Source organism: Phascolarctos cinereus, unplaced genomic scaffold, assembly GCF_003287225.1.
Source record: "Phascolarctos cinereus isolate Bilbo 61053 unplaced genomic scaffold, phaCin_HiC Scaffold_2;HRSCAF=192, whole genome shotgun sequence".
NCBI classification, from domain to species: Eukaryota; Metazoa; Chordata; class Mammalia; order Diprotodontia; family Phascolarctidae; genus Phascolarctos; species Phascolarctos cinereus.
This window is the reverse complement of record NW_027555625.1, coordinates 332,635,584-332,654,625: the sequence shown is the minus strand read 5'-3', so window position 1 is coordinate 332,654,625 and position 19,042 is coordinate 332,635,584. Positions and strand designations below refer to the sequence as shown.

Below are 19,042 nucleotides of genomic sequence, written 5' to 3'. Positions count from 1 at the left end.
CAGATCTTGCCTTAGACCAGACATCTGACACTTACTAGCTGTGTGACCATGGGCAAGTCACTTAACCCCAATTGCCTTTAAAAGAAAAAAAGAATTAAACACAATCCTCTGGGTGAAATGATGCAGGCATAGTATTTTGGGACTATCAGCTCCCTGTTCCTGGAAACAATCCCTCTTAAGGCAGCTCGAGAATGTATTAGCTTTTTTGGCGTCAGACTGCTAACTCATGTTGAGCTTATAGTCCACAACAACATGCCCCTCCAATTCCCATCTTTCAGAATAAGTATTCTCTAACCATACCTCTTCCATGTTGTTTTTTGAATGCAAAAAAAATGACTTTAACAAGTGTAGAATGAGGGAGGCAGAAGTTCATATAAACAGTCCTCTTTTTTGCTCTTTATATATTAAAAATGTGTTTGATTTCTAAATGCATAAAAAAGACCTATGAACTTATGTAGTTTAAAATTGTATATTTTATTTAAAAAGTAATAACAAAAATGTGTTCCCTTTTGAACATTTTTTTGTCAATTAATGTTTTAAAGGATTTCTAAAGTCCTTTCTAGCTTTCAATTTGATGAGAGCCCTTCTATTGATTTACTTACAGTGCTCATGATATCGTTTTCAAAAAAACCACTATTAAAATAATTGCAGCTTATATCAGTATCAGTTTCCAGGAATGAAGAGATAAAGAAATTCTATGAAGAACTTGATAAAAGCTGTTCAAATAAAAAATCAGTGTATATTTTGATATTTGGTGTCTTCAGTGCAAAGAAGGGCATTAAGAAGATGGTAAAAAAAAAGTTGGATAATATGGTTATGAGTAAGGAATTGAAAGTAGCAATATACTAAAAAGAAGCATTATGTTTATGATACTTTTTTGAGAAAAGAATCAGAAGGCACTTTACCAGAACAGGACCAAATAGTTTTACAAACATTAAAATTGATTAGATTTTGACAGACAGGAAGCAACTTATTATTGTTGTGGGAATTATTCCTGAATCAGCTTTCTGTGTACAGTTAGACCATCAACTTATTAGAACAGAGGACAAAATTAACATAAAATTTGAATTAAGGAAGCGAAAATATGGTGTTCATTGAAAGCAATTCTAACAACCTTTAAGTATGTTAACACTTAAAAATGGGAAACTATTGAAGGAAAGGTCATCAACAGCAATTACAACAATTTCAGACATTTTAAACAGATCAGTTGCCACATCAGGGAGACCAGAGATACTATTTCAGCCAACAGAGACTTGGAATTGCCAAACAGATCGATTTGACAGCATCAGTTGCAAGAGTAACATCAACTAATATAAACGTGTTTGTAAATTTTTATGGGGAAGTGAGGTGGAAAAATTATGAGCACTATCATCTCATGAAATAGCAAGAATCAGTGGAGGGAAAAATAAATTTAAAGAAATTTTGGTGAGATGCCCAACAATGCACAGCTATCCCAGTCTGTGTTTGCTTCTTGAGTAGTGGAAGTGACACTGAAGAAAGCAAAGATGGAAAAAGTCTCTCAGCACACATTGGTTCATTCTGGGTCAGTTTGAGTTCACTGAGGAAAAATCTTGATACATATGAAAGAGGGGAGCATGCCAGAGGTGAGGAAAAAATTTTGAACCGTGTGCCATTAAAAAAAAAAGTGACAGTGTCATCAATTGCTGATCCATATGTCTTCTGAAGAGGCAGCTAGATGTTACAGTGGATAGAATGCTGAAGTGAGGCAGACATAAGTTAAAATTCGATCTCAGGCATACTTACTATGACCCTGGGCAAGCCACTTAACCTCCGCCTGCCCCAGTTTTCTCAACTGTAAAAATAAGGATCATATCCAGCCATTTTGGAGAGCAATTTGGAACTGTGGCCAAAAAGCTATAAAATTGTGCATACTCTTGGACCCAGCAATACCATTCCTAAGTCTGTATCCCAAAGAGATCATAAAAATGGGAAAAGGACACACATATACAAAAATCTTTATGGCACCTCTTTTTGTGGTGGCCAGGAATTGCAAATTGAAAGGATGCCCATCAATTAAGGAATGGTTGAACAAGTTGTAGTATATGAATGTACTGGAATACTCTTGTGCTGTAAGAAATGATGAGCAGGTAGACTTCAGAAAAACCTGGAAAGCCTTATATGGTCTGATGTTGAGTGAAGTGAGCAGAACCAGAACATTGTACACAGTAATAGCCACATTTTGCGATGAATAACTTTGATAGACTTAGCTCTTCTCAGCAATGCAAGGATCTAAAACAATTCCAAGGAACTTATGATGGAAAATGCTACCCTCATCCAGAGAAAGAACTATGGAGTCTGAATGCAGATTGAAGCATACTATTTACTCTGTATTTTTTATTTTGTTGTTGTTGTTGTTTTCTTTCTTATGGTTCCTCCCATTAGTTCTAATACTTCTTTACAACATGACTAATGTGAAAATACGTTTAATATGAATGTATATGTAGAGCCTATACCAGATTGCATGCCGTCTGGGGTAGGGGAGAGGGGAAGGAGGGAGAGGGAGAAAATTTAAAACTCAAAAGCTTATGGAAGTGAATGTTGAAAACAAAAAATTAATTAAAAAAAATAAAGTTCATAATGGCACCTAAAGAGGTTGTGAGAGACAAATGAGATAACATTTGTAAAGTGCTTAGCACAGTGTCTGACACACAGAAATGCTTGTTCCCTCCTTCTTACTTTTATCATCTACATAAAAATTTTATGAGACTGATGACATATTAAGGCTTCCCTGATTAGGGCATTAGGAAGGGACAGGCAAGGTTTTTCAAGTGCTGTTTCATAATAGACCAAATCCTTACAATAACACAGTTCGTTAAAGAGCGTAGAGAGTACTAGACACTAGTCTATATCTAGGCTTATTGATGATGAAAAGCAGTTGATTCAGTAGAACAAATAATTGATGTTGCTTTAAAAGTTCTCTTCCAATGAAGTGTCTCCCATATACATGCCAATATCATTTAAGGATAGCTTGAAAGATGTTATATCACATAACTGTTCAACCTCATGGTAGTATCAAGAAAGTTCTAATAATAATAATTACACCTATATGTTGCTTGCTTTACGTGTTATTTTATTTGATTCTCACAACACACCCGTGAGGTAAGTAGTGCTATTTTCCCCATTTTTTAGACAAGCAGACTGAGACTGAGAGAGGTTAAGTGACTTGCGCCAGAGTCACACAGCAGGTAGGTATCTGAGGTTGAATTTGAACTTGTGTTCCTAACTCCAAGTCTAACACTCTCCACATTGTACCACCTGACTGCCTCTAAGGGAGATGTGCTTGCCAGAAGTGTCCCTTAGTATTATGGAGAAGGTTCTATACAGAGTCCAAGTTGAAGAGATCCTCCATTTTGGTTTGGTGAGAGCCTCCATTTTCTCCTTTTTAAGGTGACATTGTGCTGTCTTGCATGAGCACTAGAACATTGCAGTTTCCTAAAGAGGATTCATAACTACTCAAAAGAACTTGGTCTAAATATCCACAGAAGAAAAAAAATGGTTGGAGATTACCTTTTTGTTAAGAGACTGTAATATGTAATTAGGTGAACAATTTCTTGAACTTTTCCATCAGTACATATATCTAGGATAGACATTGCAAATAGCCAGTCACATAGGCCAGGAATTGAATGGGAGAGTAGTGGGTTGGATTGCCTTTGAGAAATTGCTTGGTTTTTAATGACCTCAAGCTTCTTTCTGAAACAAATGCCCATCTTTTTTTTTTTTTAAAACCATTTTATATCAAGTGTAGCCTTTCTTCTTAATCATCCCAGAGAGCTATCCCTTGTAACACAATAAAGGAAACAAAAAAAGAGTTCAGCAAAAATAATCACACACATTATTATATTCAACATTATATTCAGTATTCCACATTTATAATCCTTCATTTTTTTCTTTTTTTTAATGTCCATATATATATATATATATATATATATATATATATATATATATATATATATATATATATATATATATATATTAGGCACAGCAACTACTTTTAAATGAAGATTGTTAATGGAATAAGCACATTAAAAAATATAACAGCCAGTGCATTTAAATGTTATATTATACATTTTCATTACTTTCAAATGCTCAGATCTGTGATGTCATAGATTGGAGAGTTCTTGCCAGTGATGCAGATTGTAATCCTTTGTGGCTTGTCAGTAACTCTTGTCCATGTTCTCACAAAATTTCACCGTGGTTGGAGGAGTTCAGTCTATTCCAGAGGCTTTCCTCGCTTTTTGTAGACTTAATGAAGAGTAGTATTGGAGCACTGTGGCTGTCCACGTCATCTCTTGTTCTTGCCATGTGATAGGCCCATCTTCTCTTCCTGTTAGACAACTCCACCATGACATCCTTTACTATTATTCTTCAGAGGTCTTTGGTTATATGCTGCACCCTGCTCACGACTACCATGTGCCTCTCCTCACCAATGCCTTTTTTGTAATACTCAGAGATGGTTTTTTGGAGGCAGTGCTAGCAACACCAGTAAAATAGTATTGAAAATATGTATCTTCACTTTAACTGGAAGCTTGCGCATAACAGTGTCAGTAAATAAATATGCTTTTTTTGTTTTCCTGAAAGCAGTTAGATCTATTCTCCTTTTTAACGTTTTACCTCATTGTCCATCTGTACCATCTGTTCCTCCAGGTAGACTGTTGGACAAGCTCTATAAACTATATCCATCTACATGCAAGTTGAAATCTGGGCAATAGAGGTTTTTTCCCCACTTGATCATTGCTGTGTGGATGAACAGGCTAAATTCTTTTGAGTGGTTATAGCAATAATAGATCTCTTTCAGGGGGCTCTGCAGTGTTTTGGAGATTGATATAATTAGCACAATGCTGTTTGCAAATAGCATCTGGAGCACACCATCATCTGCAGGGAATCCCTTTCTTGATCTGGGCTCTGTGCTGAATTTCCTTTTCAAATCAAGTGTAGATCTCCCTGTTTTATGTCATACTTGATGCTAATTATTGATTACCAAACAGAGCTATTTCTGTTGAATCCTTCACCTTTTCAAAGAAGCAGCAGGGTTGTACCTTCTTAAAAAGCTCTTTAGACCTAAACTTTATCATCATGATTTCACAGCATTTAGTTTCAGTTTTGTTGTTTCCATTTACATTGTTATCATTGTAAATGTCCTGATTCAGCTTCACTTAAATGTGTTTTTTTGTCCAGCGCTTAAACACCAAAAGAAAAAAATTGACATTTCCAAATTTACAGCAGAACAGAAAAAATGATTTTATGTGAATCTAGGAATCTGTTACATATAGCTTGCTTTTAAAAAAGGGTATCTAATAAATTTACCATGTTAATTTCAAAGCTGTCCTTTTTGTTTCTTTCTGAACTTTCTGTTCTCTTCTGTGCATTTTCTGTGCATTTTCCAGTGCTTGAATGACTCTTTTTACTTCACTTTGCATCCATTCATATGTCTTTCTATATGTCTTTGTATTCGTCATAGAAATTGTTTTCTTTAGTACAGTAATATTTTATTCCATTCTATGATATGTTTAGCCATTCCCAAATCAGTGGGCAGATACTTTGTTTCCAGTTTTTTCCCCCCACAGCAAAAAGGGCTGCTATAAATATTTTGGTATATATGGGACATTTATTTTTAATCATTGACTTCTTTGGGTTAAGAGTGACATTTTAGTCACTTTTAAAAATCATAATTCCAAATTATGTTCCAAAATGGTTAGACAATTTACTGTTCTGCCAGTGGTATATTAGTGTGTGCCTGTGTTTCCATAGCCCCTCCAAAGTTGACTATTTCCATTTCTTGTCATCTTTACCAAATTGTTGGAAATCAAATGAAACCTTAGTTGTTTTTGCATTTTTCTTGCTGGTTATTTGTAAGTCTTTTATAGTTTGCAATTCTTTTTGCAAACTGTTCATATTCTTCAATTTCTTCTTTATTGGGAAATGGCGATTTGTCTTACCTTGTATGTTAATTCTCTGTATGTCTTCAGCATCACAGATATTTAATGCAAAGTTCCCCCCCTTTCAGTTGACCATTTCCCTTCTTATCCTAGTTGTGTTGATTTTGTTCTTGCAAAAACGAAGCCTGTCTTTTTAATACCATTATTTATTTGGTAATATGGCTGCAAGGCATGGAGTACTTGTCCTTTTCAGGATTTGAAATTGGGGATCACTTCCATGTTCAATAGAGAGGCTCATGGTGGTGCAGGCTAGAATGTATTACAGTTTAGAAATTATGTGTTACAAATTGTGTGATGTCATCAGAGAAAAATGCAACAGGAAAAAAATAAGCTGATCACTTAGCAAAAGCAAGGAACAATTAATGAACAGTCTCATGTACTCCACTAGTATCCCCACTATGTCAGAACTCTGGGAAGATCTCAGCATTTGTGAATCCCCTTTGATGAACTTATGGACATGGTCAAAAAGTCACACAGGATGAGTAGATTCAGACAGATTGTGATCCTCACTATTCCCTGGAGGCAATATCCACATTGATGAGATCACAGATCCATTGTGATATGATAGCCCTATCCTTTTAACATTAGTGTTATAAAGGACTTGTAATATAATAAGGTAACTTTCTTTACTGTTCGGAGTTGTGTGTATCTATATTCCACTAGAATTCTCTTATGCCTCACAATGGAACACAATTTTCTAATAGGCCCTACAAAAGGCTTTGTAATTGTGCCCAGTGACAAACTGGCCTGTCATCTAAGGTCCAACTTGTCTAAGTTCAGGAATGCTTATCAACATGTTGGGTTCAAGATGATCCTTGTTGCTGCCATAGAAACTCTCATAGGCTCTCTATTAAGTTCTTAGAGTGTTTGTTGTCATTTGAATTGATGGAGGGAGGTTCTGTTCCTAGGTATTCTTTACTTCTGCTTCTCCTGTCATCTCAGTAACCTCATTAGTTCCCATGGGTTTAACTATCATCTCTATGCAGATATCTTACAGATCTGCATATCTGGATCCAAGTCTTTTCCCTGAGCTTTAGTCTTGCATCACTAGTTGCCTATTGCACAGTTCTAACTGGATGACTCTGAGACATCTGAAACCTAACATGGCCAAAACTGAACTCATCATTTTTCCACTATTTCTGTCAGGGGTATTGCAATCATCAATGTTGACGTTATTCTGGACTCCTTACTTTCACTTCCATATCCAGTCATATGTCAAATTTTGCCATTTCTGCCTTTAAAATATTTCACTTCTGACCCATTCTCCACTCATACTGCTGTAAGGGTAATTCAGGTAGATTATTGAAATAGCCTCTTAATTGTTCTCCATTGCCTTAAGTGACTCACTGCTCTAGAGTATCCTACACACTGCTGCCAAAGTAATTTCTTTATGTGTAGATTTGTCTAGTGACTCCATTATTCAATCAGCTATAGTAGTTTTCTTTTGCGTTTAGGATAAAATGCAAACTCCTGTTTAGTTTTTAAAGCCCTGCACAACGTTTTCCCAACCTACCTTCTAGCCTCGTTGGATATTACTACCTCTGCCACACTCAGAGATCCAGCCAAACTAGCCTTCTCCTTATTCCTCAATCACCCTACTCCATCTCCCTTGCCCTTTGGGTTAGTTGTCTGCCATTCCTGGAATGTCCATTCCATTTCCGCTTACCTCCAGCTTACAGAGTTTCTCTTTTCAAGGTGCAGCTGAAGCACCATCTTTTTCTACTCACGATTGGCTACTAGAAAGTACAGATATTAGCTAAAATTGCCCTCCCCCCCTTTTTACTCAAGATGCAAATATTTTGTATTGGCTTAGGCTGAGCATTTTCATCATATTCATTCATTGCTCTTTTCAGTATTGGCTACTAGAAAGTATTCTGATTGGTAGTGAGGCTGTGTATTATGGTAAATCTTTTTCTTTATGATGGTTCAGTAGTGACTTGCCTCTTTTTGCTGAGTCCTTATTTAATTTTAAATACCTCTTTTGTACTTGAAATTAATTTTTTTCCCACAAAGATGTGATATATTCCTGGGCCTGGGATCATAGAATTTTGTAACTGGTGACATAATCTACTAATCCAACCCCCTATGTCTCTCCTGATATTATGACTTTCCAGTCAAAAGTCAACTATCTTCTTCCCCTGTCTCTTCAATGCAATTGTTTTATGATTGGTCAATGATAATTAACAATGGGCCTTGATCCTTTGAGTATTCCCCAATTATATCGACTTCAAAAGATATTTTGGTCTTGGGTTAGACAATAATAAGTACTTCATTGCATCAAAGAGTCAAGTGCTCTATTATTTTCCTTATGATTTTTTTTTTGTAAAACTAAAATATATTTTAAACAATATGGCCTATTTAACATTAATCTGTTTGTGTTTGATAAACTGCATTAGAGTGAATATGGGGTAGGATAAAGAACAAAGGTGTTGGGGGACAGAAGACCTGGTTTTTAAGCCCTGACTCTGCTTCTCATTATCGTTGTGATTTGGTGCAGGTCACTTAACCACAACAATAATAGCTTACACTTCCTTAGTGCTTTACCCTTTACAAATATTTTCTCACAGCTTTTTGGGATATGTATTCTAAATATCATTTACCTTCATTTTGTAGGTCAAGCCACTAAAGCTCAAAAGAGTTTTAAGTAATTTGACCAGAGTTATTCAGCTAGGAAAATATCAGAACCTCTACTCTTGATTCCAAGTCTAGAGTCCTTTTCATTGTATCATTTAATATCTCTGGACCTCAGTTTCTTCATGTGTAAAGTGAGGGAATGAGACTAAACGATCTTCAAGGTTCTTTAAGTCACTTGCCTTTCCGGGCCTCAGTTTTTCCATCTATTAAATGGATATAATAATATCTACACTACATACCTCCCCAGGATTTAAGGATCAATTGAAATAGTGAATTCAGATGCCCTTAGTTAACTGTAGAAGTGCTATGTAAATGTATAGTATAACTATTATTTCAAAGGATCATAGATTAAGAGTTAAAAGGGATCTTTGAGGCCAGTTAGTCCAACTCTTCCCTTCTATAGATGTGGAAACAAATTTTATTACAGACAAGGAAACTGATTTCTTTAATGAACAATAAAAGTTTTCTGAAGAAGACTGAAGGATATCTACTTGTAATTTTTTATTTATGTGGACTACACTGTTGTGATAAAACCGTAGAAAATTTAGAGAATTATTTTCCACTTTTACTAAAGAACTGGGTATGTTGTTTGAATTATGAATTTGAACTTAATTTTTCTTATATTACTTTAGCACCTTGTTTCTTTCACTGAAGGCCTTCATTGTGACGTAGAGACGACTGGACTATTGAAGAGTATGCCATTGGAACTTGAGCTCTGGAAGATCCTACCAGACTGTAAAATGTTGAGAATAAACCTGGCAATGGTTTTGCTCACTGGACTTAAAGCTAATTTAAAAATAAAGAAGGATTGATTGGGAGCAGCTAGGTGGTGCAGTGGATAGAGCACTAGCCCTGAAGTCAGGAGGACCTGAGTTCAAATCCGGCCTCAGACCAAACACTTGACACTTACTAGCTGTGTGACCCTGGACAATTCACTTAACCCCAATTGCCTAAAAATAAAAAATTAAAATTAGAAAAAAAAAGGATTGATTATCTTGTGATTTTTTTCCCCCAAACTTTGCCCCATTCTACCACTGTTATGTTAGGCAAGTCACTTTACTTGTTTGGGCCTCATTTTTCTTATCTGTAAAGAGACGGGGTTGGACTAGATGACCTGTGAGTCCCTTTCACTTCTAAATCTATGATCTTATGAACTCATTAAGACCATCAACTAAAGCTTGGAAGCTGAAATTTGCATTAGTGAGTGAGGAGTACTCATACATTGAAATCAGAGCTCTTTGAAATATTTAAAGTAGTGACTTGCTTTATTAACATTGATCAGCTTTTTAGTACATTGTACCTCACAGGATTATGTTTTTAAACTGTAAAGCACTATATAAATGTGAATTACTTTGATATCTTTCTAATCATCCCTAAGTGAGTAAATACCATTTTTTTCAATGTAGTAACTTGACTTTTTACCTTGTCCTTTAGGATTTGACTGGTATCGAGTCTATGGATCAATGTCGTCATACCCTGGAACAACACAACTGGAACATAGAGGTACACTGATTGGACGTTTTTGGGGAGATATTTTCTTTTGTAGTCTTATGAAGAATCAAAAACCCCTCAAATTTCTCTGTAATGCCTTCCTTAATGCCTTGTTCCCTTTCTCCCACTTAGTAATGACTATTCTATAATTTTAATTCAACACGCATTTTTAAAGTATTTTTCCAAGACACTATATTTGGTGATGGACATATATTAAAATAATAAATAATTAAATTTAAAAATTAAAAATTAGCCACTTTTCCTGTCAGAGAGTCTGTAGTTACTTATAACACAGGAAATTATACAAACATAAATGAGTATGATATAAGAATGTTATAAAAATATAGGAGAGAAAAAATACTGTAAGAAAATGTGAGAAGGGGAGTTTCAAGCTAGGGACTTTTGAGGATGATTTCATTGAGAAGAGAGCATCGATTTAGGGTCTTGAAGAAATGAAAGGATTTCTACAGGTATGGTTGTGAAGGAAGAACAATGAGAAAGGGGTTAATATTGGAGAATACCTAATAGTCCAGCTTAGCCGAATTGAAGGAAACATCAAAGGGGAATAGTCTAAAATAAGAATAGAAAAGTAGTTTGGCACCAGACTGTGGAGGGTCTTAAATTTCTTGCTAAGGAGTCTTTATTTTATCTTAGAGGCAGTAGGGTATCACTGAAGTTGGTTTTTTGTGTGTGTTTTTTTTGTTTTGGTTTGGTTTTTTGGTTAGGCAAGTTACTTAACCCCCATTGCCCAACCCCCCCCAAAACAAAACAAAACAAAACAAAGAACAGGCAGTGGAAATACAGTGATAAGAGCAGTGGCACTGGAGTCAAAGAACCTAGATTTAAATCCTGCCTTCCAACTCTTACTACCTGTGTAACCCTGGGCAAGTCACTTAACCACCCAAAGCCTGAGTTCCCTCACTGGCAAAACAATGGTGCTCTGAGATACTTTCTGTGTTGGTTTTTTCTCAACTTTTTTTTTTTAATGTTACAAGAAGCGGTTCAATTTGGGAAGTAGGATCATGATATAAAAACAGAAAGAATCAGAATAACTTTTTTTTTTAAAGGTTATGGTTGACCATAGAGAGGGTAATACCAGTTAAGTAGTGGGATCGGAAGCCAAATGGTAGTATCTCAGGAGGAAATAATGTGGTAATAAAAGTAATTTACTAGTTAGCAGAGATGTGGGGCAGTAGATTGAAGGGTTGATAGGAGCAAGGGACTTCAAGGTTCTTTTTAGGATAGAGGAATTTTTAACCTAAGCAGGTTTATAGACAAAAAACAGATAGTAAGAGAAATCATAGGTGAGAGAGTGAGGGAAAGATCCCTGGAGCAAGGTTTCTAGAGAAGATAGGATCAAGGCCACAGGCAGAGGAGTTGACCTTGGCAGAAGGAGGGTCCCCTTATCTTCCCAGACTGGAAGACCAGGAGAGTATAGGTGAAGATATAAAGAGATTTTGAATTGCAAAGGGAATGTAAAACAATTTGCCTCTAATCATCTGATTGTAAGAATTGGGGGCTTAAAAGGAAATGACCATTCATTCCTCCTTTATTTACATCTTATGCATATAAACTATTACTTTGTTGCTTTTTAAAAAATTCTTTTTAAAATTGGTTTCTTTTGTTTTAGCATCACATTTATATCTGAATATATTCTTCCCACATCCTTTACTCAGCAAGCCGTTGTCTTTTATAACAAAGAGGGCTCCCCCCCCAGAAGTACTTCAGCAAAACCAACCAATATATTGACTGTCTGAAAATGAATTACTTTGTATATGTCTCATATGCTTCTATAAATGAATGAAAAATTATTAAATGCTTACTGTGTGCCAAACACTAGCTAAGCACTGGGATACAAATAGAAGAGAGAGACTATCCCTGCTTCCAAGGAATTCACAATCTGATGGAGGGAGAAATGCACATATGAGAATTCATCTGAAAGGTAGATGGCAAGGCCTAAGAGTCTTTAGAGTACATCATAAGATCAAATGACAACGAATGCCCAGAGGTCTGGAGAGTATAAGGTAATACTTTTCCATCTAAACTGGAAGTAATGTAGTTGAGCAGCCATGTCTGCCTGACAAGAAGGTTGGAGCTGGGAGACCCTGAATCACCACTTTTGGGAAGGGAGATGTGTGGACCTGAGGATCAAGGTGGAAGAGTGGGGTGGTGGTGGGGATCCTCTAGCAGGAGGGGTCGTCATCCATACAGGAGGTGGCATCATCCATACAGGAGGTGGTAGGGTAAAAGGAGTTAGGTGGCAGAGCTAGTACCTGCTTGGTCCTTCAGTGCCTTGATGGCTGGAAAGTAGACTGAAAACCCTAGAAAGACTGTAATCTCTGTGAAGGGAGGGTACCTGTTTTATCTATATTTTATGTTTACCACAATGTTTAGCGTATAATAAATGCTTAGTAAATATTTGTTGAATTGAACATGTAGATTTTTTTTTAAAATTTGGTTTCTAGTCTCTAAAGATGAAGGCAGTAGATCTAGAAGATGGAAAGTATAGGAATTTTTGATAAAAAGTCATGTAATTTCTGGCTAGATGTAGAGTAAAAATGAACTTGTTCAAATTGTGACAAATAAGAGTTCTTTACTTTAACTGGCTCCTTATATACCATAGCTACTTCTCACAAAATAGTAACTTAGAAGCCAAAGAGGTGGTATTGGCCCAAAATATCAATGAGTTCAAGGATGGCTTAGATCAGCAGTGTCAGTTTCAGATAGAATCAGATGCCTGCAGGCTACATATTGACTTAAAAAACTACAAATTAACATTATCTATGTTATATTTATATTTATTTTGCTAAATGTTTCACGATTATGTTTTAATATGGTGGCCAGCACTTAGATAACTATGAATGTTATTTGTGAACTATTAAAGGAGTTCAGATGTTTGAATATCAGTCGTCAATCAACACTGTGTCCCAGGTACTGTACTAGGGTCTCAGAACACAAAGATAAAAGTGAAAAATTTCTTGCCTAAAAGGAGCTTATATTCCATCTACATCACTAAACTTTTGAAGTTATATGATAGGTATTGATTATTGACTCTAGTTTCAAAGAGTGTATACTGGACTAAGTGAACCTATTGGCCTGATCCAGAAAATCTTTTCTTATTTATTTACATTGGCTTAAGCCCCACGCCTCCTCTCTCTCTCTCTCTCTCTCTCCCCCACTCTCACCCCCATATATAGGTTACTTTTATTAGGGCTACCAACTCAAATATTTTTAAATGCTTGTGATTAGAGTTCTTTAGAAATCAGTCTCAGTTGTTTACATTTACTTGTTTAGAGCCTTAGACTAGTATATTTTTAACTATAGTCATTTACTTTGGCTGTTGTAATCACACCACTAAATTGCATATTCCATTCATTTAAAGAATGTTTATTGAACAGCCCTTATGTCCTTAGCGTGGTACTGTGTCCTGTGGGCCCTTGAAAAGAAGTTTTAAGTTGAGATACCTGCACTTAGGAAGCTTACTTACCATTTTGTGAAGGAATTAAAGCTATTATACATACAGCCATTAGAAAGGGCTTCTATAAAGGAGGTCAGATTAAACTGGTTAATGTGAAAAGCAGTATGATGTTGTGGGGAGAGTGCTAGATTTGGAGCCAGGAAGATAGTAGTTACATGACCATGGGCAAAGCATTTAATATCTCTGAGCTTCTTCTAAAGACTTAAAGGAGGGGTTGTAGTGTACGTTGGTTGAGGGAATTTCCACATCAAAATATATGTATCCTTCACATTTTGATATAATTAGAAAGAAGGGTGAAAAGAGTTTTGAGTAGGGGAAGATATTATGAATAAAAGCTCAGTGGTAGTTCTAAATAGACCCAAGCTGCAGAAAAAAAAGGATAGTGGATCCAGATTGTGAAAGTATTTGAATGGCAGGACAGTTTGGACTTTTTACTGGAGGCATTGGGGAGCCATTGATCATTTTTGAGAAGAGGAGGCAGTTGACATGAAAGCAGTGTCATATGAAGAAGTAGAGAGTGATTGGATAAAGAGATTAAAGCCAAATCCAAGATATTCCATAGTTTCTAGACTGAGGTGTTGGCAAAAGTGGTATCTGTAGTATTTGCCAGACTTGTTTATTGAGATACATGTTTATTATAACAAGTTTAAGTCCAAATGTACTTCTTTTTTGTCTTTTAATTTAATATTTTACTTTCCCCTAGTTACTTGTAAAAATAACTTTTAACATTCATTTAAAAAAATTTTTTGAGTTCGAAATTCTCCCCTTCTCTCCTCCCCTCTTTTCACCTACCTCCCCTTGCATTGAGAAGGCAAGCGATTTGATATAGGTTATACATATGCAGTCATGCAAAACACATTTCTGTGTTAGCCATGTTGTGAAAGAAAACAGACCAAAAAACCAAGAAAAAGAAAGTAAAGAAAAAATATACTTTGATCTGCATTCATACTCCATCAGTTCTTTCTCTGCAGATGGATAGCATTTTTCATCATAAATCCTTCAGAATTGTCTTGGATCATTGTATTGCTGAGAATAAGTCTTTCACAGTTGATTACCTTACAGTATTACTGTTACTGTATATAGTGTTCTGGTTCTGCTCATTTCATTCTGCATCAGTTTGTATAAGTCTTCGTAGGTTTTTCTGAGAGCATCCTGCTCATCATTTCTTATAGTAGAGTAGTATTCCATCACAATCATATGCAACAGTTTGTTCAGCCATTCACCAATTAATGGACATACCCCCAATTTCCCATTTTTTGCCATCACAAAAAGAGCTGCTGTGAATATTATTGTACGTATAGGTCTTTTTCCTTTTTCTTTGATCTCTTTACGATATATACCTAGTAGTGGTATTTCTGGGGTACAGGGTATGTATAGTTTTATAGCCCTTTGAGCATAGTTCCAAACCTAACCTTTCCCTCCGCCCTCTCCCCTTCTCCCCTTTTTTCTTTCTGAATTTAGAAGCTGTTTATGCCTTTCTAAATATATTGTTCCCTCTTTATCTCATTCCCATTAATCTTTCTTAACTTTTTTATGTTCCCCTCTTATCCTATTCCTATCCCTTCCTTATCCTCCCTGCCATCCTTTTGCCCTCTTATTTCTTTCTAAATTTACAAGACTTTTATTTCCTTCTAGATATATGTGTATACTTCCCTCTTTAACCTATTCCCAATGAGTAGAGTTTCAGAACTACCTACTTTCCTCCCCATCTAATTCCTTTGTATCAGTTCTTCCTCTTGTATCTCATTTGTATGAGATAATTACTTTTTGCCTTTTCCGACATCATTTTGCTTTGTAGAATCACATCATACTCAGCTCTACCCCACTCTTTCTTTTGAACTACCCAGTTACCGAATGACAATCTTAGACATATGGCTTACATTTCCATGTATAAAAAGTAAATAATTTGTGTTTATTGAGTCCTTTGTAATTAGTCTTTGATGTTTACCTTATATTTCTCTTAGATCTTCTATGTCAAATTTTCTGTTTAGTTCTGGTCTTTATTATTGCAATAAAATCCTAAAAGTGTCAATTCATTGAATGTCTTTTTTTATTATTATTTTGTTCAGGATTATACTTCGCTGGATATGATATTTTTGGCCACAACCCTTGTTCTTTTGCTCTTTAATACATAGCATTCGAAGATCTGTGGTCTTTTTCTAGATCTCGTGTGATTCTAATTGTGGCTGTGCCATATTTGAATTGTTTTTTTCTTGTTGCTCATAATATTTTCTCCTTAACTTGAGGGTTTCAGAATTTGGCTATGATATTCCTGTAGGTTTTCCTCTGAGAATCTTTTTCAGGTGGTTGATCAGTGGGTTTTTTCTTCATTTTTTTTTTGGGGTCTCCTTTAGCAAGCTGTTGACTTATTTTTCATGATTTTTTTGCATTACTCACAGTTTTTCCTCTACTTCTCTTACTAGCTTCTCAAAATCCCTTTTGAGCTCTTCCATGGCCTGGGACCAATTCATATTTTTCTTGGAGGCTTTGGATGTAGGAGCTTTGACTGTGTTGTCTTCTTCTGGTTGTATGTTTTGATCTTCTTTGTTACCAAAGAAAGATTCTATGGTCTGATTCTTTTTGCTCTGCTTGCTCATGATCCCAGCCAATTACTTGAGTTATAAACTCTTTGTTAAGGTAGGAGTCTGCTTCCAGTGTGGAGAATGTACTGTCCCAAGCTTCAGGGGTTTTGTGCAGCTGTTTTCAGAGATACTTGTAGGGACCTGAAAATTTTCAGTTCTTCCAAGGTGCTGTGATCAAGGGTGAGGTATTTACTCCTTTCCTGTCCTGTGCTCTGGTCTATGAGTGACCACAGGCACTCTTTTCTGTCTTGGAACTGTGGGGAGGATTTGCTCTCCACAGCCACTGCAAGCTCCACCACATCAGCACTCCTCCTTGCCCCAGGACTGCCACCCCAGAACTGTGACCCAGATCTAAGCATGGGCAAAGCAAGAGAATCCTGCACTAGCAGAGAGATCCCTGCAATCCCCCTCTGATCAGCCACTCAATTCCCACTCAGTCTGTGGGCCGGAAGCTCTGGAGGTAGCCACCCCCTGGGGCCATGCTTGGGGAATGGGGCTGGCAGCACTTCTCTCTGAGCACCGCAGAAACAGACTTTTCCCACTGACCTTCTAAGTTGTCTTTAGCTTTCATGGATTGAGAAGTCTGGAAACTGCCACAGCTGTCCATGATTCAGTCCTCTCAGGCCTGCTCCAGGTTTGCTGTGGCTTGTGCGCTTACACCAAACTACGTTCCTCTCCCCGCCTAGCTCGATACACCTTTCCCATCAACCATCCAGGTTGTCTTGGGCTGGAAATGTGTTTCACTCTGTCTTTTTGTGGGTTCTGCTGCTGTAGAATTTGTTTAGAGCCATTTTTTACAGGTATTAGGAGGGGTGTGGGGAAGAGCTCAAGCAAGTCACTGCTTTTACTTTGCCATCTTGGCTCCGCCCCCTAGCCTTAATTTCTGAATTGGCGATCAGTGGATTTTTTTTATTTCTTTTTTTTGTTTGTTTTTGTTTTTGTTTTTTTAAGGCAATTGGGGTTAAGTGACTTGCCCGGGGTCACACAACTGGTAAGTGTCAAGTATTTGGTCTGAGGCTGGATTTGAACTCAGTTCCTGCTGACTTCAGGGCCAGAGTTCTATCCACTGTACCACCTAGCTGCCCTAGGCTCTTTTTTGGTCATGGCTTTCAGGTAGTCTAATAATTCTTAAATGATCTCTCCTGCATCTGTTTTCCAGATCACTTGTTTTTCCAATGAGATATTGTACATTCTTCTATTTTTTCATTATTGTTTCTTAATGTCTCATGGAGTCATTAGCTTCCACTTGCCCAATTCTAATTTTTAAGGAATTATTTTCTTCATTGAGCTTTTGTACCTCTTTTCCATTTGGCCAATTCTACTTTTTAAGGAATTGTTTTCTTCAGTAAATTTTAGTACCTATTTTTCTATTTGGACAATCCTGTTTTTCAAGGCATTCATTACTTCATTGGATTTTTGAGCGTCTTTTACCATTTGGCCTGTTCTGTTTTTTAGGGTGTAATTTTCTTTCTGTTTTTCAGTTTTAAAATTTATTTTAAACTTAAGTACAAGAAAAGAAAAAAAACCATGCTTATTTCTACTTGTCGTCTGTTTCTCTGAAGGTGGTTAACCTCTTCTTTCATAAGTCCAAGTCTTTCCATGTTTTTCTAAGTCAACCAGCTCATTTCCTACATTTCCTACACCACAGCAACATTCCATTCCAATCCCATTGTTTCTGAGAGATTGTGAAAATTCTGCCCCTCCCCTCCAGTTTTTTGCATTCCTTCTATTCTTGGCTGCATAGGTTTTATTCATACAAGAAAACTTTAATTTAAAATAATCAAAATTATCCATTTTACACTTCAGCAATGCTCTCACCTCATAACATGGTTTAAGGTCTGATACTACTGAATCTTCTTCCTCTACATCTTTTTTCCCCTGGTTTCTTTGAAAGTTCCTGACCTTTTTTTCTTCTAAATGAACTTTGTTACTATTTTTCCTAATTCAGTAAGATAATTTTTTAGTAATTTAATGGGGATAGCATTACATAAATGGTTTTATTAGGTAAATTTGTCATTTTTTTTTTTATTATATTGGATTTACCTACCAATGAACAATAAATATAACTTCAGTTATTTAGATCTAACTTTGTTTGTTTAAAAAGTATTTTATGTTTATATTCATGTAATTCCTTTGTCTGTTTTGAAAGGTATACTCAGGTATTTTATACTGTAGTTATTTTAAATGGGCTAAAACAATATTGAATAATATTGCTGGCACATAGTGTAGTTTCCCTATTCTCTTTTGATTAAATCTAGTTTAGCTTTAACTTTGAGATCATGATTACTGCCCCTGCTTTTTTATACAATAAATTCTACTCTTGACCTTTATTTTGTGTTGGTGTATATCTCTCATTTTTATAACATTTCCTAAAAGTAACGTGTTTTTGAATTCAAATTTTTAATCTATCAGTTTCCATTTTATGCGTAGATTCATCCCATTCATGTTCTAATTACTTATATATTTTTCTCCTTCATGAGGTGTTATTTTCTTAGTATTTTTATGTGCCTCCTTTACTAAGCTGTTGACTCCTTTTTCATGATTTTCTTGAATCACTGATTTCTCTTCCTGATTTTTCTTCTACTTTCTTACTTGATTTTTAAAACCCTTTGTGAGCTCTTCCGTGGGCTAAGACCAATTCATATTTTTCTTTGAGGCTTTTGATATAGTGTCTTTGACTTTGTTGTCCTCTTCTGAGTTTGTTTTGATCTTCCTTGTCACCTTAATAATTTTCTGTAGTCAAGATCTTTTCCTGCTGTTTGCACATTTGTCAAGCCTATTTCTTGACTTTTAACTTGATGCTAAAGTGGGGCTCCATTACCTCTCAGATCTATGGATAGAAGAAAATTTAATGACCAAACAAGGGACAGAGAGAATCATAGAAGATAAAGAAAGTTTTT

At 36.0% G+C, this 19,042-nt stretch overlaps 1 protein-coding gene across 2 annotated transcripts in view; it reads left to right on the top strand.

The window, feature by feature from the left end:
* The window catches only part of FAF2 (Fas associated factor family member 2), a 96,795-nt gene that overhangs the window by 11,460 nt on the left and 66,293 nt on the right, over positions 1 to 19,042 (top strand). For both annotated transcript variants that reach the window (XM_020998650.2, XM_020998649.2), the window contains exon 2: positions 10,026 to 10,094. In XM_020998650.2, coding sequence (XP_020854309.1) covers positions 10,026 to 10,094 — 69 coding nt within the window. The remainder of the gene's footprint in view (positions 1 to 10,025; positions 10,095 to 19,042) is intronic.